The following is a 20,290-nucleotide window of genomic DNA, read 5'->3' on the forward strand; positions in this document are numbered from 1 at the left end:
ACCAATGCCACCGTATTGGTTATCTTTATTTCATGTGATAGACAAAAAAATAATAAAAAAAAAACTGAACGTAGACTGAAAAGTTACGGTTCATACAAAACTTTACGTTTTCTCATACAAAAAGTGTTACGGAAGGGGAGGGGGTTGAAAATTTTCAATTTTAAGTGTTACGTAACGAATGGATGCAGTCCCTCATCAAAATTAATGTTAATTTGATTGTTTCATGAGTGCGCGAAATTAGGCATTCTTCTGCGCGGAGTATGGAAAAGCGTTTAAAAAATGCGCGGAATTAGGCAATTTCAACGAGTGAATTATTTCAAAAAAATCACGAATGTAAATTATGAATACAGTCTAGTTTACATTTTTCCCATAATCTAGAATAGATTTGCTAATGATCCACCCATAAAGCTTTTTTGTTGATGCAATACTAATTTTTAGGTAACCATTTGAATCGTTTTATTCCTTAACTGCGCTGAATTACGGCACTTTACGGTAATAATCTCTACGCTAATTATTTTATTTTTCCAGGCATTTCGAAAAGCATTATTTAAAAAAAAATCATCTACGTTTACTCTCAGTAACTGCTCCAGAAATCATTCAGGCATTTTGCGATGAAGTCTATTATAAACTTTTCCAAGAATTCTTTAATAAATTCAACTTGGTATTTCTCATTAGGTTTGTCCAAAAATTTCTCTTGGCATTTCTCCAGCATTTCATCAAAATATTATTACTGCAGTTCAAACATTTCTCGAAAAAAAAATCAAATAACATTCCTTAACATCCATGGGTTTTTCACAACTTCATTCAAGGTTCCTCACTAGTTAATACTACAACAATTATTACAGTTACTATTCCGATCAATCACACATAAATTTCTTTAGATATTCTGTCCGGATTTATTCTAGGAAAAACTTCGAAAAGTGTTATAGGGCATTATTCAGTGATACGAAAGTTTTTTTTTAATTATTTTAGCAATTTATTAGATAAATCCAAGAAAGATTTTCATCATGAATCTAGGAGTTCTTTTCGAGATCATTGCAGAAATTTATTAGGGCAAACTTAGAGTTCACACAAGTTTCATCGGAGATTACTCTAAGATTTTCTTTGAAAGTTCCACGCGGATTTTTTCAAAATTTTCTCCAAAAAATCTGAAAAAAAAATTCTGATATGTTCCTGGATACAGCCCTTGATGAATGATTGGATAAATTTAAAGTCCTTGGGGAATTAAAAAAAATGGTGGACTCCCTGAAGGAATTTTGATTTCTTGAAATGTTCTAAACAGAAATGTTGCAGAATGTCATAGGAAAATCAATGGAAGAATCATTAGATAAATTTCTGGAGAACTTAGAACTGCCTTGAAAAATGAAACAATCTTTGGAGAAATTTTTTGATCCTTAGAGATCACAAATCAAACTCCAGAAGAGATGTTCGGTGTAACATGTGATTGAAATCTACAGCAAAATAAGCAGTTATATTTGTCGTTATGTTACGAATAATTAAAAAAATCTAAGAAATATTCTCAAAAAAAAAATGTCTGTTTAAATAAAGAATTAAATAAGGTACCGCGGGGCAAGTGGGTAAATGGGGTAAGTGAAAATAATTGGTATATTTTACTGAATATGTGAATTAACGTTTCAAACTCATGCGTAAACCTTCGAGGCCATTCAGAACATTACGATAGGTAAGAGATTCCTGAGTTTTTTCAACCATTATTGCATAATACAGCGAAAGATGTTAACCTGTTAAATATAACTCCGTAACAAGTTGGCGGCGTGCAATCTTATTTTAATATTTTCAGTGGAAAAAAGTTGCGGAAAATAATTTTCTGTACCACTTTTAAGTTGTCCGCTCTGACAGTTTTGAACTGCAATGAAAAAAGTTTTAGAATTAATTCGACATAGAACTAAAAATAACTAAATTAAAACACCGTCAATTTTCCAATCACGTGGGGCAAGTGAAAAGTTTCTCATTAGAGATTAAATTAGTGTTTTCTCTTTAGGTAGCTATAAGTATATAAGGTGCGCAATTATCATAGACTAGCTGAACGTGCTGATAATTCAAGAAACACTATACTCAAAGCGTTAAAAGCTATAATCATGGCATTTCTCTAAATAAAGGTTGCCAAATATTATGATATTAATATGTGTACTTCGAACAGCTGATTAAAAGTAAGACGTTGATTGAAAAGTTCCAATATAAGAGAACGCACGGAAATCTCGTGGAATGTATTTGTAAAGCTAGTTCAAAACATAATAAATGGAGTATTGGTTTACCACATAAGAAAGTTTCGAAATACTTTATTGGAGGATTCCGTTTGATTGCTCTCTAAGAGTTATCCGACGTGAAATCCGATTTTCATGAAAACAAATAACGAGCGGTGAAAATTCTACAGAGCAGAAAAGCAATTGCTTTCCCATGATGTAAGAACTACCATTGGAAATGTTGCAGTTATAATGTTGTCGAATCATTTCACCTAACATAACTGAACAGAAGAAACTTCAAGTAACAAGAATAAAATGTTCTTTGTTTACATGTTATTTATGTTATTGTTCATTGGGACGCCTTAATAAATGTTAAAGGTAATAGGAATCGTGAATATGACTGTTAGTTTTTGAAATTATTGCTCAAAACGATAAACTTTTCACTTGCCCCACTTGTGAGGCAAGTGAAAGATAAAGAGACGTTTTTCAAAAACTTTTTCTGTACTTTTTTCTTCAAGTTTACATAAGAATCAATTTCAGCATACTGCTTATATTTGGTGGAAGTCAAGCTAAAAAATATACATAACCTCATTTGTTTTAATTTAAAGTCTCTAGAATTTGAAGAATCCCACCTATGCGAAATCCATTACCCACTTGCCCCACGGTACCTTACTCAGATCATGATTTCTGTTAGTCTTTTTCCAGTTTTTTTTAAGCTAGAGGTCTTTAAAGTTGTTTCAGGGTCGGTGATAGTCACTACCAGCCTTAATTTGCCCAAGATTTTTTCTATGAAAATATTCAAAACGACCTCCAGAGAAATTTCCTGGGTACATCGTTGATCCTTAACCTTTCAGTCGTCGCGCAGTTTGGCATCGTCAGAACCACCACGCTGCAGTTGTGTACGAGAAGCGAGGTTTTTTCACCAGTGTTGTACAAAATACAACAGCGCGACGACTCAAGTGTTAAATCTGAATCCCGTTTTGAAGGAACGGCTATTTTTTCCTCAGTTTGATTAATATTTTCTTCATATCTTACTTTGATGATTGAAGGCACTTTCAAATCATTTGATGAGCAATCTTGGTTCTCACGGAAATTAAAACGAAAGCACTAATTACAATCATTAATGTATTTTGGCGTTTTTCTTGAACCTGGAATCATCTGGAACTATTTTTTGAAGCCTGGAAAAACCTGGAAATATCAGGGAATTTCATTTCTGTAAATGAGTAGACACCCTGAAGAAGGAGCTATACACTTGGTTACCAATTGCTTTTAGGACGTGATCATAAGTTATGCCAGAATTATAAATGGAGAACGTTTATGATTGTTGAATAATACATGACACTTTTGATCTACATTATTAATTGATGACGTATTTTGATTTGAATATGCTATTTCTCAGTTGTTTGCCAATTTGATGTGAACACCTGTGCGCCCTTTACGAATATGAATTTGACTCACTATATCTAATTGTTGGTGCAAATTTTCCCGTGAAGATCCTGATCCTGACAAGAGCCAGATCACAATCAACCGGAGGAAGGGCGCCACAGAAGAGGCAGAGGCAGAGGGATTCGCTTGGAAGCCAACAGTGCAAGAACGGCAGCAAAAGTGGCAGCCCCCGCAGCAGTATCGAAGATGAACGAATTCGTCGTGGCCGGAAAGTACCGGATCGTGCGGAAGATCGGTTCCGGTTCGTTCGGAGACATCTACCTGGGGCTGAATATCACCAATGGCGAAGAGGTGGCACTCAAAATGGAAAGCCTTTCGGCGCGGCACCCCCAGCTAATGTACGAGTACAAGCTGTACAAGGTGCTGATCGGCGGCGTCGGAATTCCACACATCCGGTACTTTGGCCAGGAGCGGCATTACAACGTCCTGGTGATGGATCTGCTCGGACCCTCCCTGGAAGATTTGTTCAACTTCTGCAGTCGCCACTTTACGATCAAAACGGTGCTCATGCTGGTCGACCAGATGATTGGCCGCCTCGAGTACCTGCACATGAAGAACTTCATCCACCGGGACATCAAACCGGACAACTTCCTGATGGGCATCGGGCGGCACTGCAACAAACTCTTCATGATTGACTTTGGCCTCGCGAAAAAGTACCGGGACTTCCGGACGCGCATTCACATCATGTACCGGGAGGACAAGAACCTGACCGGAACGGCACGCTACGCGTCCATCAACGCTCACCTCGGGATCGAACAGAGCCGCCGGGACGACATGGAATCGCTCGGGTACGTGATGATGTACTTCAATCGCGGGTCGCTGCCCTGGCAGGGCCTCAAGGCGACCAACAAGAAGCAAAAGTACGAAAAGATCTCCGAGAAGAAGATGTCCACCCCGATCGAGGTGCTGTGTAAAGGCTTCCCGGCCGAGTTTGCAATGTATCTCAACTACTGTCGCAGTTTACGATTCGACGAGGGGCCCGACTACATGTATCTGAGACAACTGTTTAGGTAAGTGGGGGAACAGCTGTTTCCGTTTTTTTTTCGCTTGCTTTCTTTCTTTCAGCCACACCACTAAACGGTTCCCACGCAAATGGCGAACCTTCTGGCCGTCTGTTCGGTTGCACTTGATTTTTTTTTTCTTTCGTTTTCGGGGGCATTCGTTGATCGTATTGGTGCGAACGTTTTGGAAGCTGGAAGCCGAAGATGAGCCTCTTGCAGTTTGTACCGGGTTTGATCGATTTGCGGAATTGGGCGTATCGATCTTCCTCATTAGGCATGGTGGCTTAAATTATGACAAAGCGTGAGATTAATCTGCCAAAATTTGGCATTTGCCGTTGTTCAAGTACAGGTCGGACTCGATTATCCGGAGTATAGATTTTTTTTTCACTCCGGATAATCGAATCACTAAGAAAAAAATTGAACTTAAATATTATCTTTTTTCGTTGTTTTATTTATATGATGCGGTGGCGTAGACAAAAATTATTTCTAGGAACACAGAAAACAAGAAAAAACTAATTTTGATCAGCACACACAGAAAACCACTTTATCAAACCCCCTTTTCTTAAATACGTTCAAAACTGCAAAACCATTCATATTGTATATTGCAATACCAAATTATCTCAGATGCATGTATAAAAATTGAAAAACAAGAAGATCAAAAAACAAATTCCGGATAATCGAGTCTAAAATTCCGGATAATCGAGTCCGACCTGTATTGATTCTGCAAAATGTTGATACAGGCAGGGTTGGAAGCAGGTTTGTTTTTAGAAACTTTTTTTTTAATGCAAGTGATTTCAATCCAAGTGTTTATTCATAGTGGAAGGTATTTATCGATTACTTTTTCAAATCGACGTAAGTAACTTCCATACGATTTTGAGAAAATTAATTCAGAAGAATCACAACCTGTCTTCTAAAACTGTTTTAAAATGAATCACCCTTTTAACGTTATTTTTGACGTGTACATTGCTTAAATTTTGCATACAATGAGCTCGCGTTCAAAAACTATGGAGTTCCTATTATTTCACACAAGAATTTTATGACAAAATTATAAGCCGTTCTATTCAGTTAGCTGCGACGTTTTTGTACCAAGTAGTGTTTTGTTTTGATTCGTGTTTAAGTCACTTTCTCTCTCCATACAGCGGGGCGGCGAAAGTAGTGGTTAGGTTGCGAAAGTTGAAAAACTTACTTTCGTCGTTTTGTAAATCCAGAAATTAAACGTTCTAATAGTGAAAAATCGAGTTGGTTCAGAGCGAAACGTGTAGAATTTCGTCTGCAGAACACGTAGGATCGATAAAGTAAGTTTGTATACTTTTTTGACTTGAGTCTGTATGAATAAGTATTCGTGATTTTTTTAACGAAAATTGTCTCCAAAATCACTTTTTTCCTCTTAGGAACTATTACTCGACTATTTCACAGGCTTTTCAAGGATTCCCTCTCAGATTCATCGAGGAAAAGCTTCAGGAATTCTTCTAGTGATTTTTCCAGAGATCTATTTGCAATACTTCCAGGAATTCATCCAATGATTCGTCCAGGAATTTCTCTAGAGATTCCTCCACCAATTTTCCCAGAAATTAGTCCAGCGATTGTTCAATAGATGCTTAGATCGAAATTCCTGAATAATTTTTGGAGTAAATTCTGAAGTAATCACTAAAGCAATTCTGGGAGAAACTGCTCCAAAAATTAAAATTATATTTTAATATTACGTTATAACAACGAAGTTCTTGTACAAACTTTAGAAAGAATTTCTATAGAAACTTTTCTGCAGCAATCTTTAGAGAAAATCTCGAAAAAACTTATAGACAAAACATCCGGAGGAATTTCCAGAGAAATTCCTTGACTAAATTCCGGAGCAACTCCTAGAGGAATTACCAAACACATTCCTAGAGGAACGTCCAAAGGGAATTCAAGAGCAAAAATCCTTCCGTGGAAAGTCCTATAGAAGCTTCTGGATTGGTTTTTGGAGAAACTCCTGGGAAATATTGAGGAGTTTCAAAAGGAACTACTCGATGTATTCTCGGTGGAAATCGTAGAGCAGCTTCCGAAGGAATTCCAGGAGAAACTTTCAGATGAACTACTAAAGGAACTACCTTAAGATCTTTTAGTTGAACATCTGGAGGAACTCCTAGCGAAACTTTCTGGGTTATTTTTAGCGGAACTGCTAGGAAATCTTACAGAATCTTCTAGAGGAACTCCTAGGGGAATTTCCAAATGAATTATTTGCGGAACTCAGCCGAATTTTCTAAGGATCTTCAACAAGAACTTCTTCAGGTAACTCCTAGGGAACTAAGGGAACTCCTAGGGAAGCTTCCGGAGGAACTTGCAGAGTGATTCCTAGAGAAGGTTCTGGAGGAACTCCAGAATAAACTCTCGGAAGAATTCCAAGAGTAACTTCAAGAGGAACTACTAGTGGAACCTCCGAAATCACTTCAAGTGAAACATCTGGAAGAAATTATAGTGGAAGTTCTGGAGGAACTTCAATCGGAAGTTAAGGAGCAGCTCCTTGCATAACTTCCGGGGTAACTCCTGGGGAGATTTTCGGAGGAACTATTAAGAAAACTTGCGGAAGAACTCTTAGAGGAACTTTCGGAGGAACTCCTAGACGAACTTCCAAAAGACATCGTATAGAAACTTCCAGGAGAAATCCAGAACAGGAGAAACTTCCAAAACAGCTTCTGGTAGAAATCTTAGAGGAACTTCTAACTCTACGAAAAACTTCCGGGAAACCTACCAGAGGAACTTCCGGAAGAATTTCTAGTGCAACGTCTGGAGAAACTTCCAGGGAGACTTCTACAGGAGCTTCTGGAGAAACTTCCGGAGAAACTTTCAGGGGAACTTCCGGAGAAATTCCTAGTGGAATTTCCAAGAGAAACTAGAGACATCCTAGGAGAACTTCCGAAATAATTCCTGCAGGAACTCACGGTAAAACTCCTAAAGGAACTTCCGGAGCAACTTTGAAAGGAAATTCCTTGGGAAAATTTCTAAAGAACTTGCTGTAAGAACTGGAACAAGAATTTCCGGAAGATTATGGAGGAAGTTTCTGGATAAATTATACAACACGTTCCAAAAGAACTCTTTGGATGAAATCCTAGGGAAACTTCGGGATAGTCACCTAGAATAACTTCTGGAGGAAATCTGTGGAACTTTCGGAGATCTTCTAAAGCAACTTGTAGAAGAGCTTCTAGAGGAATTTTCAGGGGAACTGCTACAAGAACGTCCAAAGCAACACCAGCAATTACTTCCGGAGGAGTTTCTACAGGAATTTTCGGAGAACTTTTACAGGAACCTCCGGTGGAACTACTAGTACATCGTACAGAGGAGCTTCTACAGGAGCTCATGGAAGAAATCCTGAGAAACTTGAAGAAGAACTCTAAGAAAAATTTGCGAAAAATCTATTAGAGGAACTTTTGGAAGAACGTCTAGTGCTACATCCAGAGAAACTTTCGGGGAAATATCTACAGGAGCTTCTGGAGGAACTCCTAGCAAAATTTTGGAACTTCCGGAGCAATTTGCAGGGGAAATTCTTGAGAAAATTTCTTCTAAAGGACTTGCTGGAAGAACTCCTTGAGGAATTTTTGGGAAGTTTCGGGAAAAATTCTATAGCAAGTTCCAAAGTAACTCTGCAGATGAAATCTTAGGAAAACGGAAAATCACCCAGTGGAACTTCCGGAAGAACTCCCAGTGCAACGACCGGAGAAACTTTCTGGGAAACTTCTACAGGACCTTTTGGAGGAACTTTCGGAGAAACACCTAGCGGAATTTTCAGTGGAAATCCAGACGGAACTTCTGAAAGGGGGGAACTCTTGGAGTAACTTATAGCGGAATTCCCAAGAGAAACTTTCGAAGACATCCTAGAGGAACTTCAGGCAAAAATCCTAGAAGAATTTCTGGAGCAACTTCGAGAGGAAATTCCAGGGGAAATTTTTGAGAAAATTTGAACCTATGGAGGACTTGCTGGAAGAACTCCAAGAGGAATTGCCGGAAGATTCCGGAGAAAGTTTCGTGATAAATTCTGCAGCAAGTTCCAAAATATCTCTCTGGATGAAATCCTAGGGGAACTTTCGGAAAATCACCCACTAGTGCAAGGTCCGGAGAAACTTCCAGGGTAACTACTACAGGAACTTTTGGAGAACTTTTGCAGGAACGCCCGGAGGAACTTCTAGTGCATCGTTCAGAGAAACTTCCAAAGGAACTTCTACAGGAGCTTATGGAAGAAATTCTAGAGGAACTTGCAGAAAAACTTCCGGAAAACCTACCAGATGAGGTTCTGGAAGAACTCCTAATGCATCGTCCAGAGAAACTTCCAGGAATACTTCTACAAGAGCTTCTGGAGAAACCTCCGGAGGAACTCCTAGCGGAATTTTCGGAGAAAAGCGAGGGGCAATTCTGGAAGTACTTCTAGAGGAACTCCTAGCGGAATTTTCTAAGACATTCTAGAAAAGAACTTCAAGAAAAACTCCTAGAAGAACTTCCGAAAGAATTTCTGGAACTTCCAGGAGAAATTCTTAAGAAAATTTCTGAAGAAATTCTAGAGGACTTGCTGGAAGAACTTCCAAAAGAATTTCCGGAAGATTCCAAAGGAAGTATCGGGATAAATTCTGCAGCAAGTTTCAAAAGAACTCTGTAGATTAAAACCTCGGGGAACTTCCGGAAATCACCTAGAGGACCTTCCGGAAGAACTTCTACAGGAACTTATAGAAGAGCTTCTAGATGAATTTTCGGAAAAACTGCAACAAGAACGTCCAAAGGAACTTCTGAAATAACTTCCGGAGGAACTTCAACAGGAACTTCCGGGGAACTTAACAGGAACGTTCGGAGGAACTCCTACAAGAAATTTTGGAGGAACTACTAGTGCAACGTCCAGAGAAACTTCCAGAGGAACCTCTACAGGAGCTTATGGAAGAAACTTGCAAAAGAACTCAGCGAAAAAATTCCGGAAAAATTATTAGAGGAATTTCTGGAAGAGCTCCTAGTGCAACATCCGGAGAAACTTGCAGGGAAACCTCTACAGGAGCTTTTGGAGGAATTTCCGGAGGAACTCCTAGTGAAATTTTCGGAGGAAATCCAGGTGGAGCTTCTGGAAGTACTCTTTGGGGAATTTTTGGATGAACTTCTTGCGGAATTCCCAAAAGAAACTTCCGAAAACATGCTAGAGGAACTTCAGGAAAACCCGCTAAAAGAATTTCTGAAGGAATTTTGCGGAAAAACTTCTAAAGGAACTTCCGGAGCATCTTTGAGAGAAACTTCCACGGGAAATTCTTTAAAAAAAAATTAAGAACTTCTCGAGGACTTGCTGGAAGAACTCGTAGAGGAATTTACGGAAGATTCCGGAGGAAGTTTCGGGGTAAATTCTACAGCAAGTTCCAAAAGAACTCTCTAGATGAATTCTTAAGGGATCCTCGGATTTTGCGGAATCAGGAAACTTCCGGAAAAAATCCGAGAAACTTTCGGATGAACTTCCACAGAAACTTATAGAAGAATTGCTACTAAAACTTCCAAAGGTACTCCTGCAATAACTTCCGGAGGAACTTCCAGGTAACTTTTACATGAACGTCTGGGGAAACTCCTACAGGAACCTTCGGAGGAATTCCTACAAGAACCTTCGGAGGAATTCCTACAGGAACTTCCTTTGGAACTACTAGTGCAAAGTCCAGAGGAACCTCTACAGGAGCTTACGGAGTAATTTCTGGAGAAACTTCTAGAGGAACTTTCGAAGGACCTCTTAAAGGAACTGCTCGAGGAACTCCTAGTGGAACTTCCGGAGGAACTCCTTGTTGAACTATCAAAGAAGATCCTAGGATAATTTTCGGAGGATTTGCTAGGCCGCTTCCGGGGGACTTCCAGAATAAACTTTTAATAATTTTATGAGAATATTACGATTACGATCCCAAAGGAATGGCTGGACGAATTTCAGCAGACACCACTGAACTTAAACAGACATCGTAAAGTAAACAGGATCCGGCAGCAGCTGTATGATTTTGACAAAACAGTGATATTAGATATTCGAGGAGGTAGAAGGAAAATCATTATATCAGTTGTCAAACAATATCATCATAATATCCAGTGTGAACAGGTTTCGTGACACTGTTGTATCACGTTGCTTGTATCATGATACATTTCCGTAGTTCTTCTATGAAAATCCATAAAGTATTTTCTTTTATGGATTTTCATGGAAGAACTACGGAAATGTAGAAACCCTTTAAAATTTCCTGTGTTGCTTCAGAAATTCATTCACGATTACTCCCAGAAATTGGTCGAAAAATAATCCAGCAATTATTCGAAGAAATCTATCATGTGTTCCTCAATATAGATCAAAGAGTTCCACAATAAATGAGATCTGAGAATCCTTATGAGGTTTCTTACAAATTTCTCCATGAATTTCTTCAGCATTTCATCTAAGGATTATTCCTGCAGTTCGTTCTTCCATGTACTTCTCGAATAATTCTCGCGTAACTTTTTAAAAGGACCTATCCATTGAGAGGTTTTCTTTGTTTAATTTCTCTTTAGTCAATAACTGAGGAACATTTACTCCTTCTGTTGCGTTTTTTGTATGAAACGCTAGCCAAGAACACTGTCTTTCGATCTGCTGTGAAAAACACCCGAAAGGCTTGCTATATTGCTATGAGGAGAGAGGAGGAAATCTCTCATTGTTACCTAAGTCCTTTTGAGTCACGCGAAGAATTTGCTCAAGTTTCCCCAAACTTCATTTAGGGGTTTCACATAAGCTCAGACATTGCAGAATTCGTTCTCAATTGATTTCGAAACACGACCAAAACAAGCAAAGATAAACATCGCATCGGTATCGGTTCATAATCGGCAATGTTTCGCTAGTTGTAGCAAGCTTGATAAATAGCAGTAGTGAAGAAGAGCCCCAAAGAGAGAGCGATGATAAAACCCATTCTTCTCGCTTATTTGGAGGTTGTTTAGATGGGTTTTCTCATGTTCTGTTATCTCCCAGATATAATCACAGCTGTAGCAGTAGACGATAATCAGACTCATGATGTGCAGCGGATCATGATTGTTACAGAGAGCGATAAGTGAGAGATACTCTCAATTCTCTCAGAATTCAACCCCTGATTATAGTTCATAATGATAAAGTGATGAAAAGTAGATCATCGCTTTGGGCAACAAAGCTTGATCATAACGTGTTTTCCACAATAAGTTGCAACGTGTTCTGAATGACAGTTGTGTTATTTTCAATAGCTTATGACGCACAATTTCGATTCTCCTGAACACAAAGCTGCCAATTTACGTTTTTATTAGTAAACAACTGCAGTCCGCTTCATTTCGAACAATATCACCTTCTATCTTCCGGTTCATCCAGCTTACAACGTGCACCACAGATTCCCTTTTTCATCTCAATCAATGTTTTCAAAATTCAAATGTTTTGTATTGTGACAGCTACTCACTGGTCCCACTGCTACCATTCGATTCAAGAGGTTGTTCTCGGCTCTACCCTGAAAATAGCATCGATCTCGCGTTGTGAAATTCAATCAAGCTCTCGTCGTGATGAATCAATCCATCCGTCGTCCCATCCATTGATTGCCACAACGAAGATGATGAGGTTACAACAAGCTCGGCAAAAAGCGAATAGGAAAGGCGCTACGCAAAAGTCGACACAGCCAGTCCCGGCTTTGGGGCTTATCAGCAGTTGCTCGTCGCAACGATGAGGCTTATCGCCACCGACCGATGGGCTCTGATTGACTTCCTTTGCCTGTATCATCTTTGTCCAGCGTAACATTTGAAAAGGTCTTAACTGCAAAATGTAAATAAACGCGGTTATCTGATGGATAGGCCCTTGTCGAATATTTTCTAGAATACGGGATTTTCGAAACTTGCTCTCAATTTGAGGTACACTGTAACTTCTTTGTCATCGAGAATTGGAACGTTTCGGCAAGTTAATTTTGCGTTTTTGTGCATCCTATGCCTTTTTCCGTTTAAGCGTGCACTGCAGTCGTTCATAAACGACGACGGCCAATAAAAATTGATAACAAACAACGACGGACAGCGAGGAGGAAAGATGGCTTTCTCGCCTTTCACACCGATTTGTACGACGCAGATCAAAATAAAAACAACGAAAGGGGGCCCCTCTCGAGTTGGTTATTTCCGGTTTGGCGTTATAGTATCTACTCTTCTCAAAGGGAATTAAAGTGTATTCGGCTACGAACGCACGCTGCATGGGAGAAAGCTTCGCCATCATCCTTCATTAATTGGGCTGCGGTCTATGTTTGTAAGTGCGAGGAATAAGGTTAATCGTCTTGCCTGAAAATGAAAGACGATGGTGCCACAGTAGTTGGTCAAGGACATTCGGTCTATCTCTATCTCTTTCTCTATCGTAATAGTTACGTATCTTTTTGTCGATGAGCGAACCTTGTTGCATAGCCTTTGAGGACTGTTTGTCTTGGATTATTATTCCTGTAGAAAGTCATGATGCAATCCTCATAGAAAATTTAAAAAATGGTGCTCAATTTGTGTAACGCTGATACGCCCCTCTCTACACTTTCTATGTTCGATTCCCGGTCGGTCCAGGATCTGGCATTTTTGGCAAAGAAAGCAATCAGTCAATAACTGTGGAAGTGATCATAAGTGCACTAAGCAGAAGCAGACTCTGTCCTGGTGAGGACGTAATGCCAAGAAGAAGAAGCACCCGTACATCTCAGAATGGCCTTATTGACCACTATGGCTGAAAACTTTTTCAAAACAGAAAGCCAAACATTTACTAAAGTGAGATCTTACTAGCCGAAGAGACAACAGTAAAACCAAAAAGCTTCAATATTAAAGCATCGAGACAGACTATCTAGAGTGATAATGTGCCGCTATAACAGGGCTCCACCAGTAAAACCATTCGTCCTTGACACAATTCGCACCTTTCCGCAAACCAAGCCGCGGCGATCAACAAACAGTCAGTCGTCTCGTATTTGCAAAGCAGCTGAAATGAATTCAGAAAGGCACAGTTATCGCTCACTCCCCCATGCATGGGTAATTACCGACTATCGCAACGTGCATTCATTCGAATCTCGCTCCCTTCAGAAAAAGACGACGGACCTTACCGAGCGGAGCTTGAAGTTGCTGCTTTTCGGGCGGCTTTGCGTTTCTTGATCAATGACAAACAAAGTTTCATCGAAAATGATCGATTCCCAATCGGTAGCAGTGCTGCGGCTTGGACGCCGAAATTGGTCAATCAAAACTTCATTATGGCGCGTTATCTCGATCCCGTCCCCGAAAACTGTGTGCGCGACAGCAGTCTAAAATTGCTACCCGACTAATTGCCCTATAATTATATCAGTCGACGAAACAAGATCAGGAAGTTGTTCGGTTTATTTGCGATTCAAATGTAGGCTACTGATGTCAATCGCTGCTAATCGGCTGTTAATGAGCTTTTGACGAAATTTCGATCGGGACCTTGAAACCTTGGCCGTAGACAGTTTGAGGTACTCGTTGAAGTCCTGGAGTTTCTGCGGAAACCCTTAAAGCTTTTGTGATGTGTTCAGAGGCGTCGCGTGGCCTCATTGTCAACCTGTGCACTTCTAAATTAGTATCATTTTTTTGTCATTATTAGGTATACCTTGGATTCAAACTATTTTTAATAAAAATGTGTGTTCAAATATATATTTCTTCTAATTTTTCAGTTGTTTTAAACCGTTCAAGATAACATATGCAATTCGGGTTGTTGATTTTGATTTATCAATTACACCAATAGTTTTTCTATTTTACCAATTTTTCATGATTATGGGCAAATTGTGAATTTAAACATAAAAATAATTCTAATTATGCGGGTCATCAGTAACGATTTCAGCAGCACTGACGAATAAAATTACTGTTCAGTAACGATCAGTATTTTTTTTTCATTTCAATTCAAAAATAAACACTTTTTAAGTGCATCTCGAAGAAAAGTCAAAATGTGTTTTCACATTTCAAATGTGAAAAAATAAACAAATAAATAAGATACTCAAAAAAAAAAATGTTTGAGCTATCAAACATACTTCAAATTTTATTATTTTTTTCTTGCTTTGTATGAGAAATATATTAAAATTTTTATATTGAAAATTGACCATACATTTTTTTCTATAAAAAAAAAATATTTCAGGGTTTTTTTTTGAAGATTGTGATTACATAATAGTAGCATTCCTAACTATAGGTCGCTTTATTTCTATTCGCCCTACTTCTTCTGTTTATTTAATTAGAAACAATAAACAAAACTTTATACAAAGCTTATTTATACATCCAAAATCATATAAGATTTTCGTAGTAGCATCAACGCTTTAGATTTTCATGAATATATGAAGAACAAAATCAGATTTTCACACGGTTTTTACGTTGATGGATAATTGAAGTATACTTTAAGAGGTCCTGAAGTTATCAGGATCAAAATCTGGTTTTTAAGTTCAAATGAAAGGTGGCTCATATTACCCCGTAAGACCATATTGCCCCTCCTTACCCTACTTAGTGCACGCATCATGAAATATGCTGACTTTCAAAACATACTACAAGCGTGAAGATGCTGGAGTTGACGAAGGACGCGACCGCTCTTGAGTTAGTTTTCTGGTTGTCATCTGATTGGCCACCGTAAGTACCACCGTGAGTACTGAGTGCCAAGCCAACTAGCAAAAGCTTCCTACCGCCAAACAGCCGCCAGAAAAATCACGCTTGCACCACACCACAAGCGTGAGAGCAAGCAAAATGGATCTCTCTCGTGGACTGATTTCTCTCTTGTCTCGCCATCCGCACGCTCGAACTGATCAAATTTGTTGATGTAGCAAAACTGTGCACCGGCCAGAGTTGGCGCTTTGGCTACTAACACACTGGCATTTGTAGTTCAAAAAGCTTTCTACCACATATGCAGGATTGCGTGTACGATACAAGACAGCGCGTTTCCCGATGAGAGTGCACGCGTTGGTTTCCATCGTCACAGCAGCAAAGTGTAGCATGGAACAAAATGTCGCAGAGCATACATCGCGCGAAGCGCGTTAGGAAAATTAGGTCTCAGATCGCATGAACCAGCTATTGCATTTCATTTGCTTAGCAAAAATTTAATAATTGATAGGTGAAAATTGTGTTGCATTCTATCAGCAATAGAAAAAACATGAAATGGGATAAATTTTGTTGGAAGAATTATTATAAAAGCAGTACATATTGTAGGTGGTTTGGATGAACGAATTGCCACCTGTGCAGTGCACATGTTGCACATGCGGACGCGACGCCTCTGGATGTGTTTTAATGTGTTATTTGTGATCTTAGGCTTAACGTTTTGTGCAAGAATGCTTAAGATTTAGGAGCAATAGGGTCCTAAAGCGCTGTCCCAATTTTAGTGCCAAACGCTTAAGTTTAGGCCAAAATCACATGTTTACTCAATTTTTCAATGTTTTCCTTTGTGATGGGCAATGGACGGGTGGCTAAATGACCTATGAGGTTTTAAGGGTCACCTAGACGACGGGAACTGGTTTTTACGGGGTGTGATGCGGCTGTTTTTTCTATACGGGTTCTCGCCTACCACAGCGGCAGTGGACTGTGGAAAGGCAAGGATCAAACGGGTATTGCTGGAATCTAGCAGAACTACGTTTTTGGCACTATCACTTCAGCCAACAGTGCGAGTTCTCTACGGTCGAGGCAATCTTTGGAACGGGTAAAAGCACTGGCAAAAATTGGCGATTTTTCGGATATCTTGCATTGAGACTTGCACAGGTGATTAGCTCTCGGTTATAACTAATTGTATTTCGATGATATAACAATGACAGTCGTCAGAAAAAGGGAAAAGCAGAAAGAGAACTGAGAGGCTGAAATGTTTCAGCTTGTGTAATGTTTCAAATACAGTAGTAATTCAATTTATTACCTAACATAATACCGGCCACCTTTTGCAAACTATTTGCGAAATTAAACTATACCTATCTCAAAATATTTCATATGAAATTCACATTATCATCTTACTCTTCTGTAGCACATTCCATGGGGCAAATTTTGCAGACGGCTCTTTTAAGAACTCCGGACGGCGTACGAAGACTCACAACTCGAGTCACTCCATCGGGTCCTGGATGAAGTTCAGTTATGCGGGCCAACGGTCAGCGGGCAGGGGGATAGCATTCATCTTTCACGATAACGAGGTCTCCGACGCTTAACTGGTAGCCTTTTGGGTTGGTCCGGTACAGTGAGTTCAGCTGCTTCAAATATTCGTTTCGCCACCGATGCCAAAAAAGTTGGGAAAACTTCTGAAGAGCCTGATATTGACCGAGACGGTTGAATGGAACATCTCGAACGTCGACTTCGGGGAGAGGGCGGATCATATTCTTCACCAAGAAGTGCGCTGGGGTAAGAGCACCTAGATCATTCGGGTCACTCGATAGCGGCAACAGCGGTCGAGAGTTCATGCATCCTTCAATTTTGATGAGCACCGTACACAGTTCTTCAAAAGACAGCAGAGCAGAGCCAAGCTGACGCACGAGGTGAGTCTTGGCAACCTTGACTGCCGCTTCCCAGAGGCCACCAAAATTAGGAGCGCGAGGAGGTATCATGTGCCATTGGATGTTGTCTTCGGCGAGATGCTTGGCGATCTTATCGTTGTCGGGACCGGATTGAAGCATAGTGTAAAGTGCGTGCAGTTCATTTTTCGCCCCAACAAAATTCGTACCGTTGTCTGAGTACAAATGCTGGGGCTTGTTCCGCCGCCAAACGAATCGGTCAAGTGCCATTAGGAATGCAGCCGTACTTAGGTCACTCACCAACTCCAAATGGACCGCTTTTGTACTCAAACAAACGAAGACGCAAATGTAAGATTTACGAGCAGCGGCCTTGCGGTGAACTGGCTTGAGGAAAATGGGACCGCAGTAATCAACACCGGTGCACGCAAAGGCTTCGTTGGCGGTGACACGGGCAACGGGTAGCTGGCCAATCGGTTGCTGGATGGGTTGGGGATTCGATCTGCTGCACCTGTAGCATTTTCGGATGGCACTCCGAACTGCTCTCCGGCCATTTAGCGGCCAGAACTCGTCACGAACGACCGACAAAGTCATCGTAACTCCTCCATGAATGAGCTTGCAATGGTGGTGGTTCAAAAGTAGTTGCGTGAAGGGGTGGAATCCAGGAATGACAATCTGATGTTTCACATTGAAAGATTCGTTGGACAGCCTCAATCGGCCACCGACGCGAATCAATCCATCGGCGTCAATGAAAGGGTTCAGCAGGCGAAGGCAGGATTTGTTTGAAACCATTTGTCCCTTTTCTAACCGTTGTAGATCCTCGGGGAAAACCTCACGTTGAACTAGCTTTGCAAGCGCTAGTTTGGCATTCTGCAACTCGATGACGGAGAGGACCTTGCTGGAACACTTATTAGTTTTATTACGAGCATAGTTGCAGAATCGGAAGCAGTATCCGACAACACCAAGAAGAGTTTGGTATGACGAAAATCTTTCAAATAGCGGATTTGGCTGCAGTATTTGGGTGGTCAAGACGCTATTCTTTTTCATCTCCAATTCTTCAACAGTGAAATGCTTTTCCTGAATATCTGGAACGGGCCACTGCGACCGTTCTTCGCGTAGCCACTTGGGCCCACATTTCCACAGTTCACTGTTCACCAGATCATCGGCGGGCATTCCTCGTGATATTATATCCGCAGGGTTTTCGTTTCCAGAAATATGGTTCCAATGTGAACCGTGAGAAAGAGCCTGAATTTCGGCGACACGATTAGCCACAAACGTCTGCCACGTCCGCGGGGGGGCTTTCAACCACTGAATAACGATTGTTGAGTCCGACCAGGAGAAGCTCCTAGAGAACTTCATATCTAACGCAGAGATGACCTTTTCATATAAGCGGGCGGCGAGCAGAGCGGCACACAGTTCCAAACGAGGGATGCTCAACGGTTTTAGAGGGGCTACCTTCGATTTGGAAGCGAGCAAGCTCACATGTACACGTCCTTCATGGTCCTCGGAGCGGATGTACATGCAGGCGCCATAACCGACTTCCGACGCATCAGCAAAACAGTGCAGTTCCGCAGAGCAATAGCCGTGAACAAACGCAAATCTGTCGATGCTGAAGTTGGAGAGATGTGGAAGTTGCTCGCAGAATTGGTGCCATTTTCGTTGCAAGTCAGGCGATACTTCGTCGTCCCAATCTAATGCTGCATTAGTATTTTGGCTTGCACTACAACGGGAGCGATGATACCAAGCGGGTCAAATAATTGCGCAATTGCTGATAAAATATTGCGCTTTGTAGCAGGTTGGTTCTTCACCATGGGAGACATATCGAAACGAAATACATCTGCTTCAAGGTCCCAGCGTATTCCCAAGGTCTTGATTATTTCACCGGCATCGAACCTCACAGACGATTGTATCCCAAGCAGCTCAGAGGGAAGTCCGGATAGGACCGGGAGCGAATTCGAACACCATTTACGTAGACGAAAACCTCCCTTTTGTAGCAGATTAGAGAGTTCTTCACGGAGCTGGATTGCGTCATTAATACTGTCGGCTCCAGCGAGTAGATCGTCGATGTAAGTGTTTTTCTTGATGGCTGTGCTTGCATGCGGGAACGGGGTGCCTTCGTCCTCGACAAGTTGCAGGAGCGTTCGTGTAGCGAGGAACGAAGATGGAGCCAAACCGTAAGTAACGGTGCTCAATTCAAACTCTTGAACCGGAAGCGTACTGTCGAAGCGCCACAAAATTCTTTGCAACGGACGATCTTGTTCGTGCATCACAATCTGGCGGTACATCTTCTCGATGTCAGCCACCAAAGCGATCGCAAATTTCCGAAATCGGATGACCAGACTAAACAAATCGTCTTGGACGACGGGTCCGACAAGCAAGGAGTCGTTCAGAGAGTGTCCTGAACTCGTCTTCGCAGACCCATCAAAAACGACTCTCACCTTCGTAGTGGAGCTGGAATCTTTCAGAACCGGATGGTGCGGAAGGTAGCAAGCCTTCGGATCGTCCTTGGCGTGCAGCGGAACTGGTTTCATGTGCCCAAGGGATGCGTACTCCCTGATGAAGTCGTGGTATTGCGCCCTCAGAGTATTATCCTTGGAGAGTCTTCGCTCTAATAGCAGGAAACGGCGGAGCGCAGCCAGCTTGGAGTTACCAATCATTTGGTCGTGGTCGGGGTGTTTTGGCATGCGCACGATGTACCGACCGGTTGGATCGCGAGAAACGGTCTCTCGGTAATAATCTTCGCAGTGTTGTTCGTCGATGGAGTAATTTGATCCGTACAGCTCCTCCACTTGCCAAAACCTTTCTAACTGATCGCTTATAGAAGTTACGGTCGCCGCATGACACGTAACTGTAGGTTGAGAATTGCTATCACTAATAGCCTCAAATTTCCCGGATACTATCCAACCAAATACCGTTTCGACGAGTAACGGACCATTGTTGTGCAAGCGGAACCTTCCATCCCGCAGGAACGAGTAAAAATGACCGGCGCCAATAATCATGTCCACCTTTCGGGAAGTATGAAAGTCGGGATCAGCTAGCGGAAGATTATCGGGAAGTCTCCATTGTGACGTGGAAAACGACATGGATGGCGAATCATGGGTCACTTTTCGCAGAACAAGGAAATCTAGAGATTCGTTGAAATTAGCAATTCGAGAGCGAATTTCTGCCCGAACTTCGTGTTTCGCATTAGTGACGATACTGTCCACTCCAGCAATCGGCACGTTGACAACCTTTC

The 20,290-nt window shown here is 41.1% G+C and overlaps 1 protein-coding gene across 10 annotated transcripts in view; it reads left to right on the plus strand.

Annotated features, from left to right (window-relative positions):
- The window catches only part of LOC5569466 (casein kinase I), a 108,623-nt gene that overhangs the window by 13,122 nt on the left and 75,211 nt on the right, over positions 1 to 20,290 (plus strand). For all 10 annotated transcript variants that reach the window (XM_021838948.1, XM_021838950.1, XM_021838951.1 and 7 more), the window contains exon 2: positions 3,695 to 4,657. In XM_021838948.1, coding sequence (XP_021694640.1) covers positions 3,834 to 4,657 — 824 coding nt within the window. In that variant the 5' untranslated portion in view covers positions 3,695 to 3,833. The remainder of the gene's footprint in view (positions 1 to 3,694; positions 4,658 to 20,290) is intronic.

Source organism: Aedes aegypti, chromosome 1, assembly GCF_002204515.2.
Source record: "Aedes aegypti strain LVP_AGWG chromosome 1, AaegL5.0 Primary Assembly, whole genome shotgun sequence".
Taxonomy (NCBI): Eukaryota; Metazoa; Arthropoda; class Insecta; order Diptera; family Culicidae; genus Aedes; species Aedes aegypti.